This window comes from Aplidium turbinatum, chromosome 5 (assembly GCF_918807975.1).
Source record: "Aplidium turbinatum chromosome 5, kaAplTurb1.1, whole genome shotgun sequence".
NCBI classification, from domain to species: Eukaryota; Metazoa; Chordata; class Ascidiacea; order Aplousobranchia; family Polyclinidae; genus Aplidium; species Aplidium turbinatum.
This window is the reverse complement of record NC_137476.1, coordinates 25778417-25793652: the sequence shown is the minus strand read 5'-3', so window position 1 is coordinate 25793652 and position 15236 is coordinate 25778417. Positions and strand designations below refer to the sequence as shown.

Here is a 15236-nt window from a genome sequence, read left to right as displayed (position 1 = left end):
GCTCTATTTGACACGGCAGTTTGTCAACATATTGCTGGCAACAACCAAAATGCAAATACTCGTTTGCCTTGTTGCTATAAAGAAACCCTAGTTTTTTTGAAAGATGTTTCCCCCGTTAACTCAGTGGTTAAGCGCTCAACTCAAGATCGCGCGACGCTGGTTCAGCCCTGGGGAGTGGGGATGTGCGCTTGAGCAATGCATTTCAATGGAACAATTCCCCGTCAACACGTCAACAACAATCGGAAAACTTCGCTCTGCCAATCTCGGTAACCTGCCCTGCGTCAAAAACCTCTACAAGTATGCGAAACTACCAGGAGTAACCTATCAAAGGGTTTGTCAGACCAAAAATAATGATTTAAAATCAACCAAACCAATCAACCCTAATTGGACGATAGCTTTTATAGCTACAATCCGTTTACTACGTTTTTTGCTTGTTTTTCAATTTCAACTCATAATTTTTCCAAAGTGATTCATTTTCGTTATGAATTGTATGCAAAAGAAAATCAGTCTGAAATGCCTTGTCAGGCGCAGTTGGTTGAAAAAACACCAATAGCCTATAGTGAAAATTATTGACTGATATCAAAGTAAAATACTGGTTTGGTATTTGGAATTTGTTGTAAAGACTTTACATTGACTATGAATTAACGACTGTTACATTGATTCAACGTGTACAGACGTTAAATCAATGTAAAATGACGAATTCTGCTCTCTGGAAAACGACAATCGACTCTAACGTTTATGCTTTCAATGAAAATTCTAAGTTAAACTCAAGCGGAGATTCTTGCTCAATAACCGGGTCTATTTTCAGTTCTACTTATTTTCTAAGATGACTTTCGTTTTATCTTGTTGCAGCATTGGTCAATTTATATCTATTTTGGTTGGTAGGCTTCTGATGATATCATTGCTTTGGCTTGTTAGTTTATCTAAAGCTCAGCTTCTTCGATTGATTTTAAGCTACATATTTTCATGTTGCAAAGTAAACATGTCATCTTCAAAAGCTTTTTTTGTAACATTTTTACCGATGAGCATAACATATTTTCAGATAGATAAAAAATGGTGACAAATGTTGTTAATTTTTGCATTCATTTACTAGTTGCAACGTTAAGTTTACATGAGCATAACTTGAAAGCCAAAATCACTGGTCTTAATTAAACATACCACAAACATACTCTAAAGTCAGATGTAATCAGTTAATAGGTTTAACTTCTGAGTAGTTGTAAATACGACAGTTCTGAGCAGTTTTTCACTTGCCGGTTTATGAATCAGCCTTTTGACTGACTAACACTGCTACTTTTCAAGCAGCGTTTGCTGTCATAACTTTGCGCGTGTGTTTTTTTTTTCAAAGCGCGGTCAACAGTTTCACTTTATTTTTTTGGAAACAGGGAAATTGTCTGCTCATAGTCAATGCTGTGTAGATAAAAATGGACTTAATGGATAGTAGCCATGTTTCTATTGCAACTGTCGCATTAATATGGTCGCATATATATTTATGGTGTCGGTAGGCAGTAGTGTTTAGATCTAGATTTCTGGGCAGATTAATTCGCATATGCGAAGATAGCCTACTCATGAATTGGGCTCATGGTCGTAGTGAAGGGGTTCGAGAACTTTTGTTAAATGTTTAACTTGAGGGTACTGCTGTACAGTGGTGTAGATGTGGTAAAGTGTTGATTACTAAAACTGTAGGCTATTCACAAAATATACAAAGTGACATCTAAAGCTTACCAAACTGTAAGGTTAAGACTTCGGTCTTTTGTAAAAGTATAAGCTTGGTAAGCAGTTGTGGTAAGCAACTGTTACAGTATTTTTTCGACTTACCATGGATAAACCAAACCAGCAACTGTCAGCAACGTACGAGCTTTACCTCCCATTAAGATCGTTGTTTTATTTCGTTTTCAGGTCTAACTTTATTGAAATACGGTTGTGTTTACAAAACAGTTTGTACTAAAGCCGCTTTACAAAGCTGGCGTTATGTTTTTTCAACGAACCGTTTAATTGTGGACTCTTTGCTTTGAAATTCTGCCTCGGGGGTTATTGCCTTTCCTTGCTGCTTTGCCCTAATACATTGAATGTTTGCAACGACGGTAGAACAGTGGACTTGGGCGATATGAAGGTAAAACTGCAGAACTAAGTGGTTTGTAAGATGGTTAAGCGTAGCGGAAGATTGAATTATGTGCAAAAAGTAAATTTAATGCAGACAAGTTCAAGGCGTTATGGTTTGTAATGGTGTAGCTTACAAGCTTTTGTGCAAGAGTGATCAAAGGTGTTAGACTGACAGCTCTGCTTTCAGCACAGGTTATTTTAAGCTTGTAAACCACATGTACACTTGAGTGTTTAAACATTGGTGTGAGTGGGGAAAGTAAAAGAGTTTGAAGTTCGAAAAAATGTACATAATAGGCTACACAATGAAACGTAAGTTCGATAGCGGCTATGTTTTGCTTACGTTTTGTTCCAAAAAGTAACATCTTTCTCTCGAGAGCACCTATGTAGACTACTGTATTTCCATCTTCCAATTTCGGTTTATTGACAAAGAAATTCTATTTTTATTCACAATGGTCTGAAGTTTGCTGTATTAGTTAGAACAGAGGTTCACGTCTTTTTGAGTTGAAGTCAACAAATTACATTCAATCCCATTTAATCAGCTTACGTTTAATTGTACCGTTTTTAATTGACTTTAGATCTAGTTTTCTTTCCAAATTTCTTATTTAATTGGTGGACCTTTCACTTAATCTGGCCAATGACCGTAATCCCCTCATGGTCTGATTAAGTGAGATTGCTGTATGAAGAATGTTGCAAACTTCAAATTTTAAAGTCTAGGCTGAAACACTAATGCAAGATGATGTAGCCTACCATTGAGCACTTTCGTGAAGGCCGTTAGGCCTATGCAGTGTTGGTTCATTAAATCGAATGAGATTGTGTTCATGGACGGCTATCCTTTGGGTAGGCGAAACAACACACCGTACCGCTGACGCCGAATCGTGCAAAAATTAATCAAAAGTTAGTACTTAGACATGGACTGACGAAGTCGCATTTGTGTGGCGAAGAGCGAAGGCTGTATAGTAAACTTCTTTTCATCAATTTAGTGTGATACTCTCAGCGTTTTGGCACTTGGAGTGTACATTTTGTTTGTTTAATATTTTATTTTAAAGATATTGCAGGTTTAATTCCTGATGAGGACACACGTACGTGTCGTAAACGTTTGAGTTATTATGTTATATATTTTGTTTTGTGTGTGTAATATGTTATGTTAACCCGCTATGGTTACTTTGTTTTACTTGTCTATTGTATTTTAGTTTAAAAGAAACAAACTGAACTAAACTATACTTCTTGAAACAAGTTTTATGTTATGTTAACATTTCGTATCAAGATTGTACAGCACTAAAACTGCGCTCTCCTATTCCGTACGTGGAAATTTTATTTACTTTCACTCAACAAGCAAATTTGTCCTTTTTTACACCGATTCCACGTCTCCAGACGTAATGTAAAAGAAGATTGATTTGGGCACAAGCCTGTAGAAAGCATGCCACGGTTTGTCCTTTCGATTTTAATCTGATGACTAAGTCAATGTTTACCTATTGTTGGAAAAGAGGCTGAATGCTATGGTTTTGCATGACAAGAGAATTAGTTAATGTTAGACTGGATGGTTCAGATTGGTTGGACACTTCTTGCAACGCTTTGCTGGCTAATACAAGGCTCAGCGTATTTTATCAAAATCAAGGATAGAAACGTCAGTTTGAAGCAAATTGTTAAGAAAGATTTTAACCGGGTTCATGTCTAGAATTGTTTTTGGTAAGTTTTGACCGTTAGACATTGTTTTTGCTAAAAACATGTTACAAGTTCAGCTTCCCAACGAAACAAGAGTGTAACTGAAAGGCAACAGGAGACAAACACTCCCTAGCAAGGAGCGTAAAAAAAGCTAATTTTGACAAAATGTATTTGTTCGAAGTGCCCATATTTCAAAAAAATCGAATGAAACGACTCTTTGTTTTGATGTAAAATGTGTTTTTCCTAGTTTCGTTCTGCTTCGTTTCAAATTAGGTGTGTTTGCGAAAAATCTGTTTTGTTTCACTTTTTTCAAATAACATTGCTAATACTGTATATTATATTGTAGTGTATCATCTTCATCTTACGGTTACAACCACAACAGTTTTAATGCAGTCAAATACCGGGATAAATGGAAAGAACTATGTATGAACGCCTCAGCCTAGAACAGGCATGGTACACAACGAAGAAGATATTAGCTTACATTAGCTTAATTCTGGCAGTTTCGATTCATTCTGTGATTGCAGAAGCTTTGAACCACCGACTCAAGCCTGATTACCAAGGTTAACGGAATGTAGCTTCTACTTGTTGCCTATATACTACAGTAGTTCCATTTCCTTCTTTTGCGTTTGAGGCTCCTGTTACCGAGTGGATTAAAATAAAGTGGGCAAAGTACGCACCCCGATAGTTGAACTCTCGTGTGTTCACGCTGTACAGCCATCGTTCAGAACAGAAAGAATGGGGAATGACACACACTGCATTACAACTGGTTTGTGATATGCCAATTCTACACTAGGGTGGCTCGTTTTTAAACTTTTTTTTTAATTCTCTCGGGGTAGTGGGGAAATGGTGCCAATGAGTGAGAAAACAATCGTGACAAAATTTGAGATTTGTAAAAAATTGTCTTCAGCCTCCTCATGGGGCCCAAAAATCGAAAAATGGGGTTAAAAACGCAATTTTTTTTTTAAATATTTTTAGTTTGGGTAGATACAATATTGTTTAGATATATCTAAATAACCTATAAAAAAAAATTGAAGTCATTTGAATGATTCCTCCAGCTTTCTCACAGCTTCTAAAAAATTTTATTTTGCTGAAAATTTCGCATTTTTGTTTGTGGTTACATAACTACAAACTTCGTCAGTGACGTAAATTCAAATAAAAGACGTCACTTTTTCCTACCAAATTAACCCAATTTCATTAAAAAATGACGCAACAGCTCAGGGCAGGCCTATAAAGAGAAATACAATGACATTTTATAGCTGGCAAAATGTCTAACGCAATTATGTATCATGTACCCACCCACAAAAATGCGAAATTTTCAGCAAAAGGGAAATTTTCAGAAGCTGTGAGGAAGCTGAAGGAATAGTTCAAATGACTCCATTTTTTTCTTAGGTGAATTAGATATATCTAAACAATATTGTATCTACCCAAACTAAAAATATTTTTAAAAAAATTGCGTTTTTGACCCCATTTTTCGATTTTTGGGCCCCATGAGGAGGCTGAAGACAATTTTTTACAAATCTCAAATTTTGTCATGATTGTTTTCTCACTCATTGGCACCATTTCCCCACTACCCCGAGAGAATTAAAAAAAAAAGTTCAAAAACGAGCCACCCTATTCTACACAATAGACGAACAATACAAAAATGCCAAGTTTTGGTAGCTGGGAATTTGTTTTCCGTTTCGTCGAAGTCTAATTTTCTCTTAAAATCTCGCCATTCGTGCCATGACTTTGTTTATCAAAAGTTTACTTTAAACTTTCGTCGAAAGGTTCACTGCAGCTTAAACTTTAAGTTAATCTACCTACGTTTTGAAGATGTTTTTCCACCCGTAACCACAAAAGTGAAACTGGTTAGAATAATGTCAGTGCTACATAACTCCAATGTCTATTTTCGTCAAATCAACGTTCACGCAGCTGCCGTCGCAACCCGGTAGGTCGAGTGCAACCGATTTGGTTTGTGATTGTTTGAGTCGATTGAGTAGAAGAACATCGGAACGAAGGCGAGACGGAAAAACGCATAACCATTTTTGGCTCGTTCGCTTTCCGCTTGTGGCGATGTAGACTTTCGTTTGCTTTCTTCTTCGGCCAATTAGCGACCACATGGCACCGTACGCAGGTGCTTTTGTTGTGTCATGACGTCAGAGAAGTAAGTGACCGTACTTAGTTAGACGGCTGTACGCTTTGAAGAACTAAGGTAAAAAAAAAATTTTTTTTTGGTGAAAACACTTAATTTTGCGTGACTGAGGGCAGCTCAAAAGTCAAAGCACTGTTATTTTACAAATTTACGATCTGCTTTAAAATGATATGTTAGAAAATGATAAAGCAGAATACTCGATTGTGGCAGCGTTGAACTTATGGTTGAGGTGGACAGATTAGACGTTTCGCTGGTTATTTATATCTTCAGATTGAAGAAAAACAAAAATCCATTCACGGAAGTAAGAAACTTTACACTTTGCACGTGTGATAAGAATTAGCTTACAGCCGCCTGAATTTGCTGCACTTTATCTTCAAAGTTCTTTGTCGTGAAGGGCATGCATATGAACTCCTCTTAGGTTGTGAAGTTCACTATTGTGCATTTGCTCTAGTAACAGAATGCTGAAAATAGTCTGAGCCCAAGGCAGTGTCTGATTGTAATGAAGTCATTGTTGACGTTCAGTCACGCAAAAGGCAGGTCAGCAAATGGAAGATGGGTGTCAGTGACAGTAGGCTATATGTAGCAAACATGTAGAACCGTAACCAGAACAGTTTTTTAAAAGTTCGAAAGTGTTGAAAGAGTGATTATTTTGGTTTTTCTTGATTCTGTTCTGAGAAAGATCACTTCAAAAATCTAGACTCCTTGAGTTTTGTGACCTACTGTAGGACCGACAAAAGAAGAAGCCAGCATGGACCATTGATGTTATTTTCTATTTTTAGTCACAAAATCAGTAAAATAAAATGAGTTGTACTGTTCCAGCTAGAAAAATCTGCCCTTTTTATATTCAACGGCTGCAGACGTGGATCGTAAAAAACATGGGTTTCGCCAGCTAAGCTGAGGTAGTCAGGTCATGTGAAGCTTAGCATACTGCATCGTCGACTGTGATGCATTTCTTCACATGGAAACCAAATAACCACTGCGTCGCTTTTGGCGAATCGAGAATGATTGACTGTGTTAACTGATTTATTCAGTTCGGGCGATCGTGCTAAACCTTTTATTGTTTGATTGTGAATTTTCAACTTCTGTTGAATCCATGTTTTTTAAATTGGTTTAGATCTTCACCGTTTTCTTTGTGCTCTTGTTGAAAAAGGTATGATCGACAAACCATTTTTGTTTATGTTATTTGCAGTTTTAGCATGTAGGCTTGCCAAGTTTTCTGCATTCGCCATTGATTGGCGTTGTAACTTCAAAAAGAATAGAGAAACTGACTAAAAATTTTCTCGATGGAATTCGCCAGGCTAAAAGGGTTTTGGAAAGGTACGTCCACTGATGACGTTATCAACGGGTCATCACCTTCGTCACAGATGACCTACCACAATACAAACAGCAATAACAGCAAAGGTCTGAACTTTCAAGGTAAGGACCCTGTTTTGAAATATAAAATGTTTTTTTTTTCTTTCAAAAAAATGCTATTTAACATTATGAAGACGTAAACGTGTTAATTTCATCATAAATGGAACTTCGCTTTTAAATAATCTTTTGCGGGCTGTTTTCTTTAAAGTAAACTTACTATGATGTATTTGTTCAGGTGTATTATTACTATTGTTTACTTAAGTGCTGACACTGGTTTGTGGGACAAGAAAATCAGCTATTTTAGAATGGTGCAGTGAGTTAAGTAAAGCATCAATCTATCAACACAAAAACAGTTTGCGATTTAGTTTCAGCATCTTTGTTTGTATACCCTTCTTTTGCTGTGACTGTGTGCAATGTAGCCTACACTTTACGTACAACAACATTCAGCTAGTGATTCGTCTTAAATGTTCCTTACAATAACGCCTTGGATTATTTTTTGTGCTTTACAACCGCTGAGATCTTTTGACGATTGCCCATTTTTATTTTTTTGTCTTTGTTGTGATCATACCAAATACACACGCTCATCGTTACCCCAACATGATTATTCTAATCGTTGTACGAAGCAAAAATATGATTTGCACCATTTGTGTGATAGGATTAAACCTAATGAAAGACAAGACAATAATGAAAACATAAGTTAATCCCAGAACTGATTGACCTAACTTTCTGTGGAAATGTGACCAGGCTGAGTTTTTCCTGTCAATTGTTTTTTTTCATTGTTATCTGCATCAAATAAACATGATTTTGGCCGTTTTCTTAAACTGGAAAATCTCACGACTTTGAAATTCTTTTTGAAACATACTTTATGTTTGTTGGATTTTCTGTTTTTTTTTTCTCGATAGCCGCAGTAGTGATAGTCTGGGAGCCTACGACAGAAGATTTCACCCCATAAGGTACAAAAGGTTTGACTCCTTGAAGTTACTGGGGTCAACCATGTCACTCACAAAAAGTATGGAAGATTGACCGCGCCGGGTGGATCTGGTCCCTAGAGCCCCCTAAAAAGCCCAAAAAGGGGGTTAATTTCACCCCATAAGGTACATGGACCAAACTTGGTGAAAACGAAGTTTTATGTCAGGACATCACAAAAATATCAAATCTAACAATCTTTTCGAGTGGAAAGGTGATGTAAGACCCCCACGAAAGTGACACCCCGGGGGGTTAATTTCACCCCATAAGGTACATGGACCAAACTTGGTCAAAACGAAGTCTTATGTCAGGACATCACAAAAATATCAAATCTAACAATATTTTTGAGTGGAAAGGTGATGTAAGATGCCTTCAAAGTGACTTCCCTTAATGTGACCCCCTCGGAACGTTTATTTCACCCCATAAGGTACATGGACCAAACTTGGTCAAAATGAAGTCTTATGTCAGGACATCACAAAAATATCAAATCTAACAATATTTTCGGGTGGAAAGGTGATGTAAGATGACTTCAAAGTGACTTCCCATAATGTGACCCCCTCGGAAGGTGTATTTCACCCCATAAAGTACATGGACCAAACTTGGTCAAAATGAAGTCTTATGTCAGGACATCACAAAAATATCAAATCTAACAATATTTTCGAGTGGAAAGGTGATGTAAGATGACTTCAAAGTGACTTCACATAATGTGACCCCCTCGGAAGGTTTATTTCACCCCATAAAGTACATGGACCAAACTTGGTCAAAACAAAGTCTTGTCAGGACATCACAAAAATATGAAATCTAACAATAGTTTTGGGAGGAAAGATGATGTAAGACTCACCTAAAGTGACCCCCCAGGGGATTAATTGCACCCCATAAGGTAGGCTACATGGACTAAAGTAGGTTAAATCGAAGTCTTATTTCACGGCATAACAAAAATATCAAATCTAACAATATTTTCGGGTGAAAAGGTGATGTAAGATGTCATCAAAGTAACCCCCAGAGGGTTTATTTCATCATAGAGTACATGGACCAAACGTGGTCAAAACGAAGTCTTATAGGACACCACAAAATATCAAATCTAACAATACTCTCAGTTGGGAAGATGATAAAAGACCTACCCAAAAGTGAATCTCCTCCTATAATTTAATTTACTTCATCCCTTACTCGAACCAACCTTGGTGTAACGGAAGTGCTATGCCAGGACAGTACCAATGGATTAAATCTAAAAATATTTTTATTTAGGTTTTGGTGAAATACATTCACAAGCTGTCCCATGATGCATGAAGTGGAACTATAGCCTACTTTACAAAAAGTTTTTGTATAAATCATGTTCAGTCAATCGAAAAAAGGGCAACAGGACATGACAATACATGGCTTTGTAACACCAAAAACAGAAAGTACATGAGAAGCATATAGGCTACAGTAGCCAGAAAATTGATCGAAGATCTTGATACGACCACTAAATGTTGAATTAATCGAACAACTGACTATCCAAATCAAAACGTTTCGAAGTGAATCATTTGGAACGTTAATTCAGGCAGTAATGAACATTTTCCAGCTGCTACAATAAATAATCCAATAAACCCAATGTAGTAAATTTTTGTTTAATGCCATTTGCTTCATGTCTCTAATCAGTTATTGTAACTGTTCATTCATAAACAGAGATTGTTTGTGTAAATGTAAACGGTCGTTTCTTTATTCTTCATTGTCACTGCTGTCGCTTTCACTTTTTTCGTCTTATTCTTCGTCTTATTTGGATAGTCAGTTGTTCTATTAAGTCAACATTTAGTGGTCGTATCAAGATCTTGGATCAATTTTCTGGCTACAGTATAGCCACGGCGCCGATCCCTATAGGACAGTGGGGACATGTCCCCACCATCTTTTTACATGTCCCCACCATCTTTTTACATGTCCCCATCATCTTTTTACATTATTTTTGTAACGTAAAAGGGAAAATATTACCCGAATGTCACAATTTTACCAGTTAAACGTTTAAAATATGTTGAAAGGAGGGGACAACATTTTTGTTTTATGCGAGGAAGCCCCAACCGTAGTAGAAATGTTTTATTAGGCAGAGAAACCCTAGTGTAACTCGCAAATTGTATTTAATTTGGTTACGCCAGGGCCACACAGTGCAGAGTTTTAGAATTACTTTGAAAGAGTCGTACCAGCATGTAGTGCAGTAAGTGTAGCTTGTGTTACTTTTGTATAAGAAAAAAGCTATTTTTTCAGTTATTATTACATTGAGGTTAAGAGCTGCTGAAATATCTTTACCGGTTTGGCAAAAAATTGTATATAGGAAAATCAGCAGTTGGAAGGCTGACAGGCAGCTTTTTTTCAATTGAAAAAACTCTTACCCTACTCAATTTTTAAAAGACTTGTCACGTTCCAAATCGTCTTCAGTGTGGACATGGCCATGGTCAACCTCCTAAACTTCAAGATCGATCGGTCAGAGTATTTTGCAGTCATTGACAGCTCGCAGCAAAATCTTACTGACTATTTCAAGTCGACCGATCTTGAGCACTACAAAATTCTACAAGAATCACTCTTTAGTGGAAAGCTACAATCACATTTGGTAGACGATTATCATCAGTTCTTTGACACAGAGTCCCTTGCACAAGATTTTCGAATGATATTCAAGAAGATACAATCCGCTGTTCGGCAAATGTTTCCGCAAGTGGAACTTTTGCTCATATCACCAGCCCGCTCGTGTTCAGCTGAACGCTCATTTTCAACTTTGCGACGTATCAAAACTTTGTTACGATCTACCATGACACAGAAACGGCCAAATCATGCAATGGTCTGCTATGTGCACAATAAAGTTTTGAATTCGATCAACCTTCATTACAAGCCAAGGATCAACCAAGGACTTCGTTTTTAGTTCGCCGGAGACTCGTTGCCGAGTTGCAGTGTTTGGACTTCTGCTGTCCAATGCTGACACAGACAATTAAAATACATCGCATTAGACTTGTAGCCTATCTACTGTAGGCCTATTTGTTTGTTTGTTGAACAGACCCCAATCTTTCAGCTCGCTTCGCTCGTCTGCCCTTTCTTTCCTAGTAAATGTCCCCACCAATCTTAGAGAGCGATCGGCGCCCATGACTGTAGCCTATATGCTTCTTATGTACTTTCTGTTTTTGGTGTTACAAAGCCATGTATTGTTACGTCCTGTTGCCTTTTTTAGATTGACTGAATATGATTTATACAAAAACTGTTTGTAAAGTAGGCTATAATTCCATTTCATGCATCATGGGACAGCTTGTGAATGTATTTCACCAAAACCTATATAAAAATATTTTTCGATTTAATCCATTGGTACTGTCCTGGCATAGCACTTCCGTTACACCAAGGTTGGTTCGAGTAAGGAATGAAGTAAATTAAACTATAGGAGGAGATTCACTTTTGGGTAGGTCTTTTATCATCTTCCCAATTGAGAGTATTGTTAGATTTGATATTTTGTGGTGTCCTATAAGACTTCGTTTTGACCACGTTTGGTCCATGTACTCTATGATGAAATAAACCCTCTGGGGGTTACTTTGATGACATCTTACATCACCTTTCCACCCGAAAATATTGTTAGATTTGATATTTTTGTTATGCCGTGAAATAAGACTTCGATTTAACCTACTTTAGTCCATGTAGCCTACCTTATGGGGTGCAATTAACCCCTTGGGGGGTCACTTTGGGGGAGTCTTACATCATCTTTCCTCCCAAAACTATTGTTAGATTTGATATTTTTGTGATGCCCTGACATAAGACTTCGTTTTGACCAAGTTTGGTCCATGTACTTTATGGGGTGAAATAAACGTTCCGAGGGGGTCACATTATGGGAAGTCACTTTGAAGTCATCTTACATCACCTTTCCACTCGAAAATATTGTTAGATTTGATATTTTTGTGATGTCCAAACATAAGACTTCATTTTGACCAAGTTTGGTCCATGTACTTTATGGGGTGAAATAAACCTTCCGAGGGGGTCACATTATGGGAAGTCACTTTGAAGGCATCTTACATCACCTTTCCACCCAAAAATATTGTTAGATTTGATATTTTTGTGATGTCCTGACATAAGACTTCGTTTTGACCAAGTTTGGTCCATGTACCTTATGGGGTGAAATTAACCCCCCGTGGGTCACTTTCGGGGGGGTCTTACATCACCTTTCCACTTGAAAATATTGTTAGATTTGATATTTTTGTGATGTCCTGACATAGAACTTCGTTTTCACCAAGTTTGGTCCATGTACCTTATGGGGTGAAATTAACCCCCTTTTTGGGCTTTTTAGGGGGCTCTAGGGACCAGATCCACTCGGCGCGGTCAATCTTCCATACTTTTTGTGAGTGACATGGTTGACCCAAGTAACTTCAAGGGGTCAAACCTTTTGTACCTTATGGGGTGAAATCTTCTGTCGTAGGCTCTCGGTCTATGAAGTTATTGTTCAGGATTCGTAATGATAGAGGTCAGCTTAGTTAAGTACAAGACCAACAACAGTACTGCTTGTATTTGAAACGATGCTGCAGTCAACTGTGGCAAATTTAGGGCTTGTCGAATGCCACAATAGAACAAATTATAATTCACAACATGACACAACATAAGGAGAATCTTTTTCAATAAAGAAGGTTGTGAGCCAATCTTTTTGACTACACACTTCCGCAAAAATTTGGCTTTCTCATAGGGGATGTATGTGTATAAAAGCTGGTCTTCCATGCATGATTTAGTAAACATAACATAGTAAAATTGTAAATTCAGTGATTCATCTTATTTATCTTATTTATCAGTTTTTCGCTATTAATTCATATTTAGTCGTTGAATTGCATAACAATATAATACTAAGACCCCATTAAAATTTGCAAGTGGAAGAAAGAATGAATTTCATCCATAATTGAAATATAATATTTCACACTTTGGAAGTTCCACTCCAAGGTATGCACTTTATGAGAGTGGTGCACAGTATTCAGTATTTAGATGATTGTTACATCATATTGCTTGTTGTTGTCAAACATTTGTATAGTTACATACCAAGAAAGAAATTGCATGAAACAGTTTAAAGTAAAAAAAATAAAAGAGTTTTTGCCGTACTACAGCCATTGGCAGTATGGTACCCAAAGAATTGACAGTAAGTAGTATAGCAATAGTAATGCACAGTTGCACACAACATAGGCTTACTAACAGCAACTTTTGTAAACCAAACGGTGGTGGCAACAAAATTTTAAAAGCAGGTCTTATTGTTGTTGCATTTGGATAACCGTACCAAATCATAAAATTGTTAAAAATAAAAAAATAAAATTGTATGCGAAAGCCATAGCTATGTTGTTGCTGTTATTGTTTTTTGTTTTATTTTATTGTATATCTGTTGATTCTTGTGAAAGGACTTTACTTGGAAATTGTGTATATTCAATTAAAGATTACACAGCTGAAGGGGATTTGCTTATTTGAATCATAGCTTAAAATGACATGTTTACAACCGAGTGTAGTGACTGATTGATAATGTCAGAATTTGGTTTATTTCATTTTTCTATTCAAGAAATAAATCTTTGTTGAAATTCTAGGACTCTCGCTTACGATTTGCGTGTGATATCCAGATGTTTATCATGGTAACAGTCAATGATGGTTAAATCAACGAAAGTTTGAAGGCAGATTTCACTTTTCTTCACTATTCCCTGCTGTCAAGCCTTATTAATGCATTCTCCTGCGAAGCCAACCCAACCAACTTAACGCTTTAGCTTCAAGCGTTCACTGTTCCCACATAATTCCAAATTCTAAATGATAACTTCCTTAGCTAAGTTTACTTGATTCGTTGAATGATTCTGAAAACGTTATTTGGTTGACAATGACGTAGTAAACTCTCCACCTAAACAAACAAAACACTCATCTACTAGCTTTTGTTTACTCGGCATATTTTCTGAATCACATATTCAAGGGTAGTAAGGCGTTTGCACCCCCCTAATTTTTCATTTCTTTTTATGTCAATGTTTGCCGCCCTGCAAGAACGTGCATCAAAATAGCAATCTACTGCGTTTTCTTCATCAAACATGTAGGCCTACTTGTACCGTTGAGTACACGACTACACGTATTTAGGATTTAGATTACTGTGTTTACGTTTATACGTCAAACTACATGTTTATGTAGTAACATTTCAATTGTTTACAAACGACATTTCACGTGCTGCCAAAATTACTTCCTAAATGTCGTTTAAGATAAAGTCACCATGACTTGACACCCGAAATAGGTATAGACATCTCAACGTAGTGTGTCAAGAATGAAACGAAAATATAATGTTTTGCTTCTAAGCAAAACTTTGCTAACTTTTATGGTTGTAATAAATATCCCTCACAATATCAGCTTGCTTTCTTTTAATTTGTATTTTTGTTGATGTTTGATCATTTTTGATATTTCCGCCCAGTGCAAAATCGGTTTATTAACTTGTGCATGTTACGTTGAATCAGAATCGATCTGAAAGTGGGTACTGCCTTGGATTAAAAGCATTTGAACCAACTCTTTTAAAAATAGCTCTTGTTCTCATAACTGTTTTGCTTTTTCATTCCAGCATAATCACTTTGACCAGTTTATGTACTGCCTGAAGAAGCAGTCTTCTGCAAAGGTTTTTAAAAATAAATACCCTTCTTTCAGAATCAGCTTCTTGTGGGTCGAAACAAAAGAGAAGAATGTTTTGACTTTCCTAGCCGTGTGTGTTATTAAAATACAGCCACTTTGAGGTCCATTGGGTAGATTTAAATGTTTTCCTAACCTGAAATTATGTTAGCAATTTGTCCAAGAGCTTTATAAGATGCTGTTTAATCGGATTGTGCAATATGTTTTGCTTTTGAAATAACAGTATGAACTTTGGAATCAGTTAGTTTCACGTCAGCGATAGCACAAAGCTGCACAAAACAATAACATTTATTTAGAAAGATTATGAATCAACTCCTATTGCAAGTTTCACATTCTGTCATGTGCATTTTGACGTTAAGCCGAAAGCTGAAAGCTGTCAAACAACCAACTTGTTTTCCTATGCAACGTTGGT

General features: G+C 36.8%; 1 protein-coding gene across 1 annotated transcript in view; it reads left to right on the top strand.

The window, feature by feature from the left end:
- The first annotated feature begins 7094 nt into the window (after positions 1-7094).
- LOC145770252 (uncharacterized) overlaps positions 7095-15236 on the top strand; it is a 36578-nt gene continuing 28436 nt past the window's right edge. Inside the window, exon 1 of the mRNA XM_082581850.1 lies at positions 7095-7309. Within this exon, the coding sequence (XP_082437976.1) occupies positions 7177-7309 (133 nt within the window). The 5' untranslated portion in view covers positions 7095-7176. The remainder of the gene's footprint in view (positions 7310-15236) is intronic.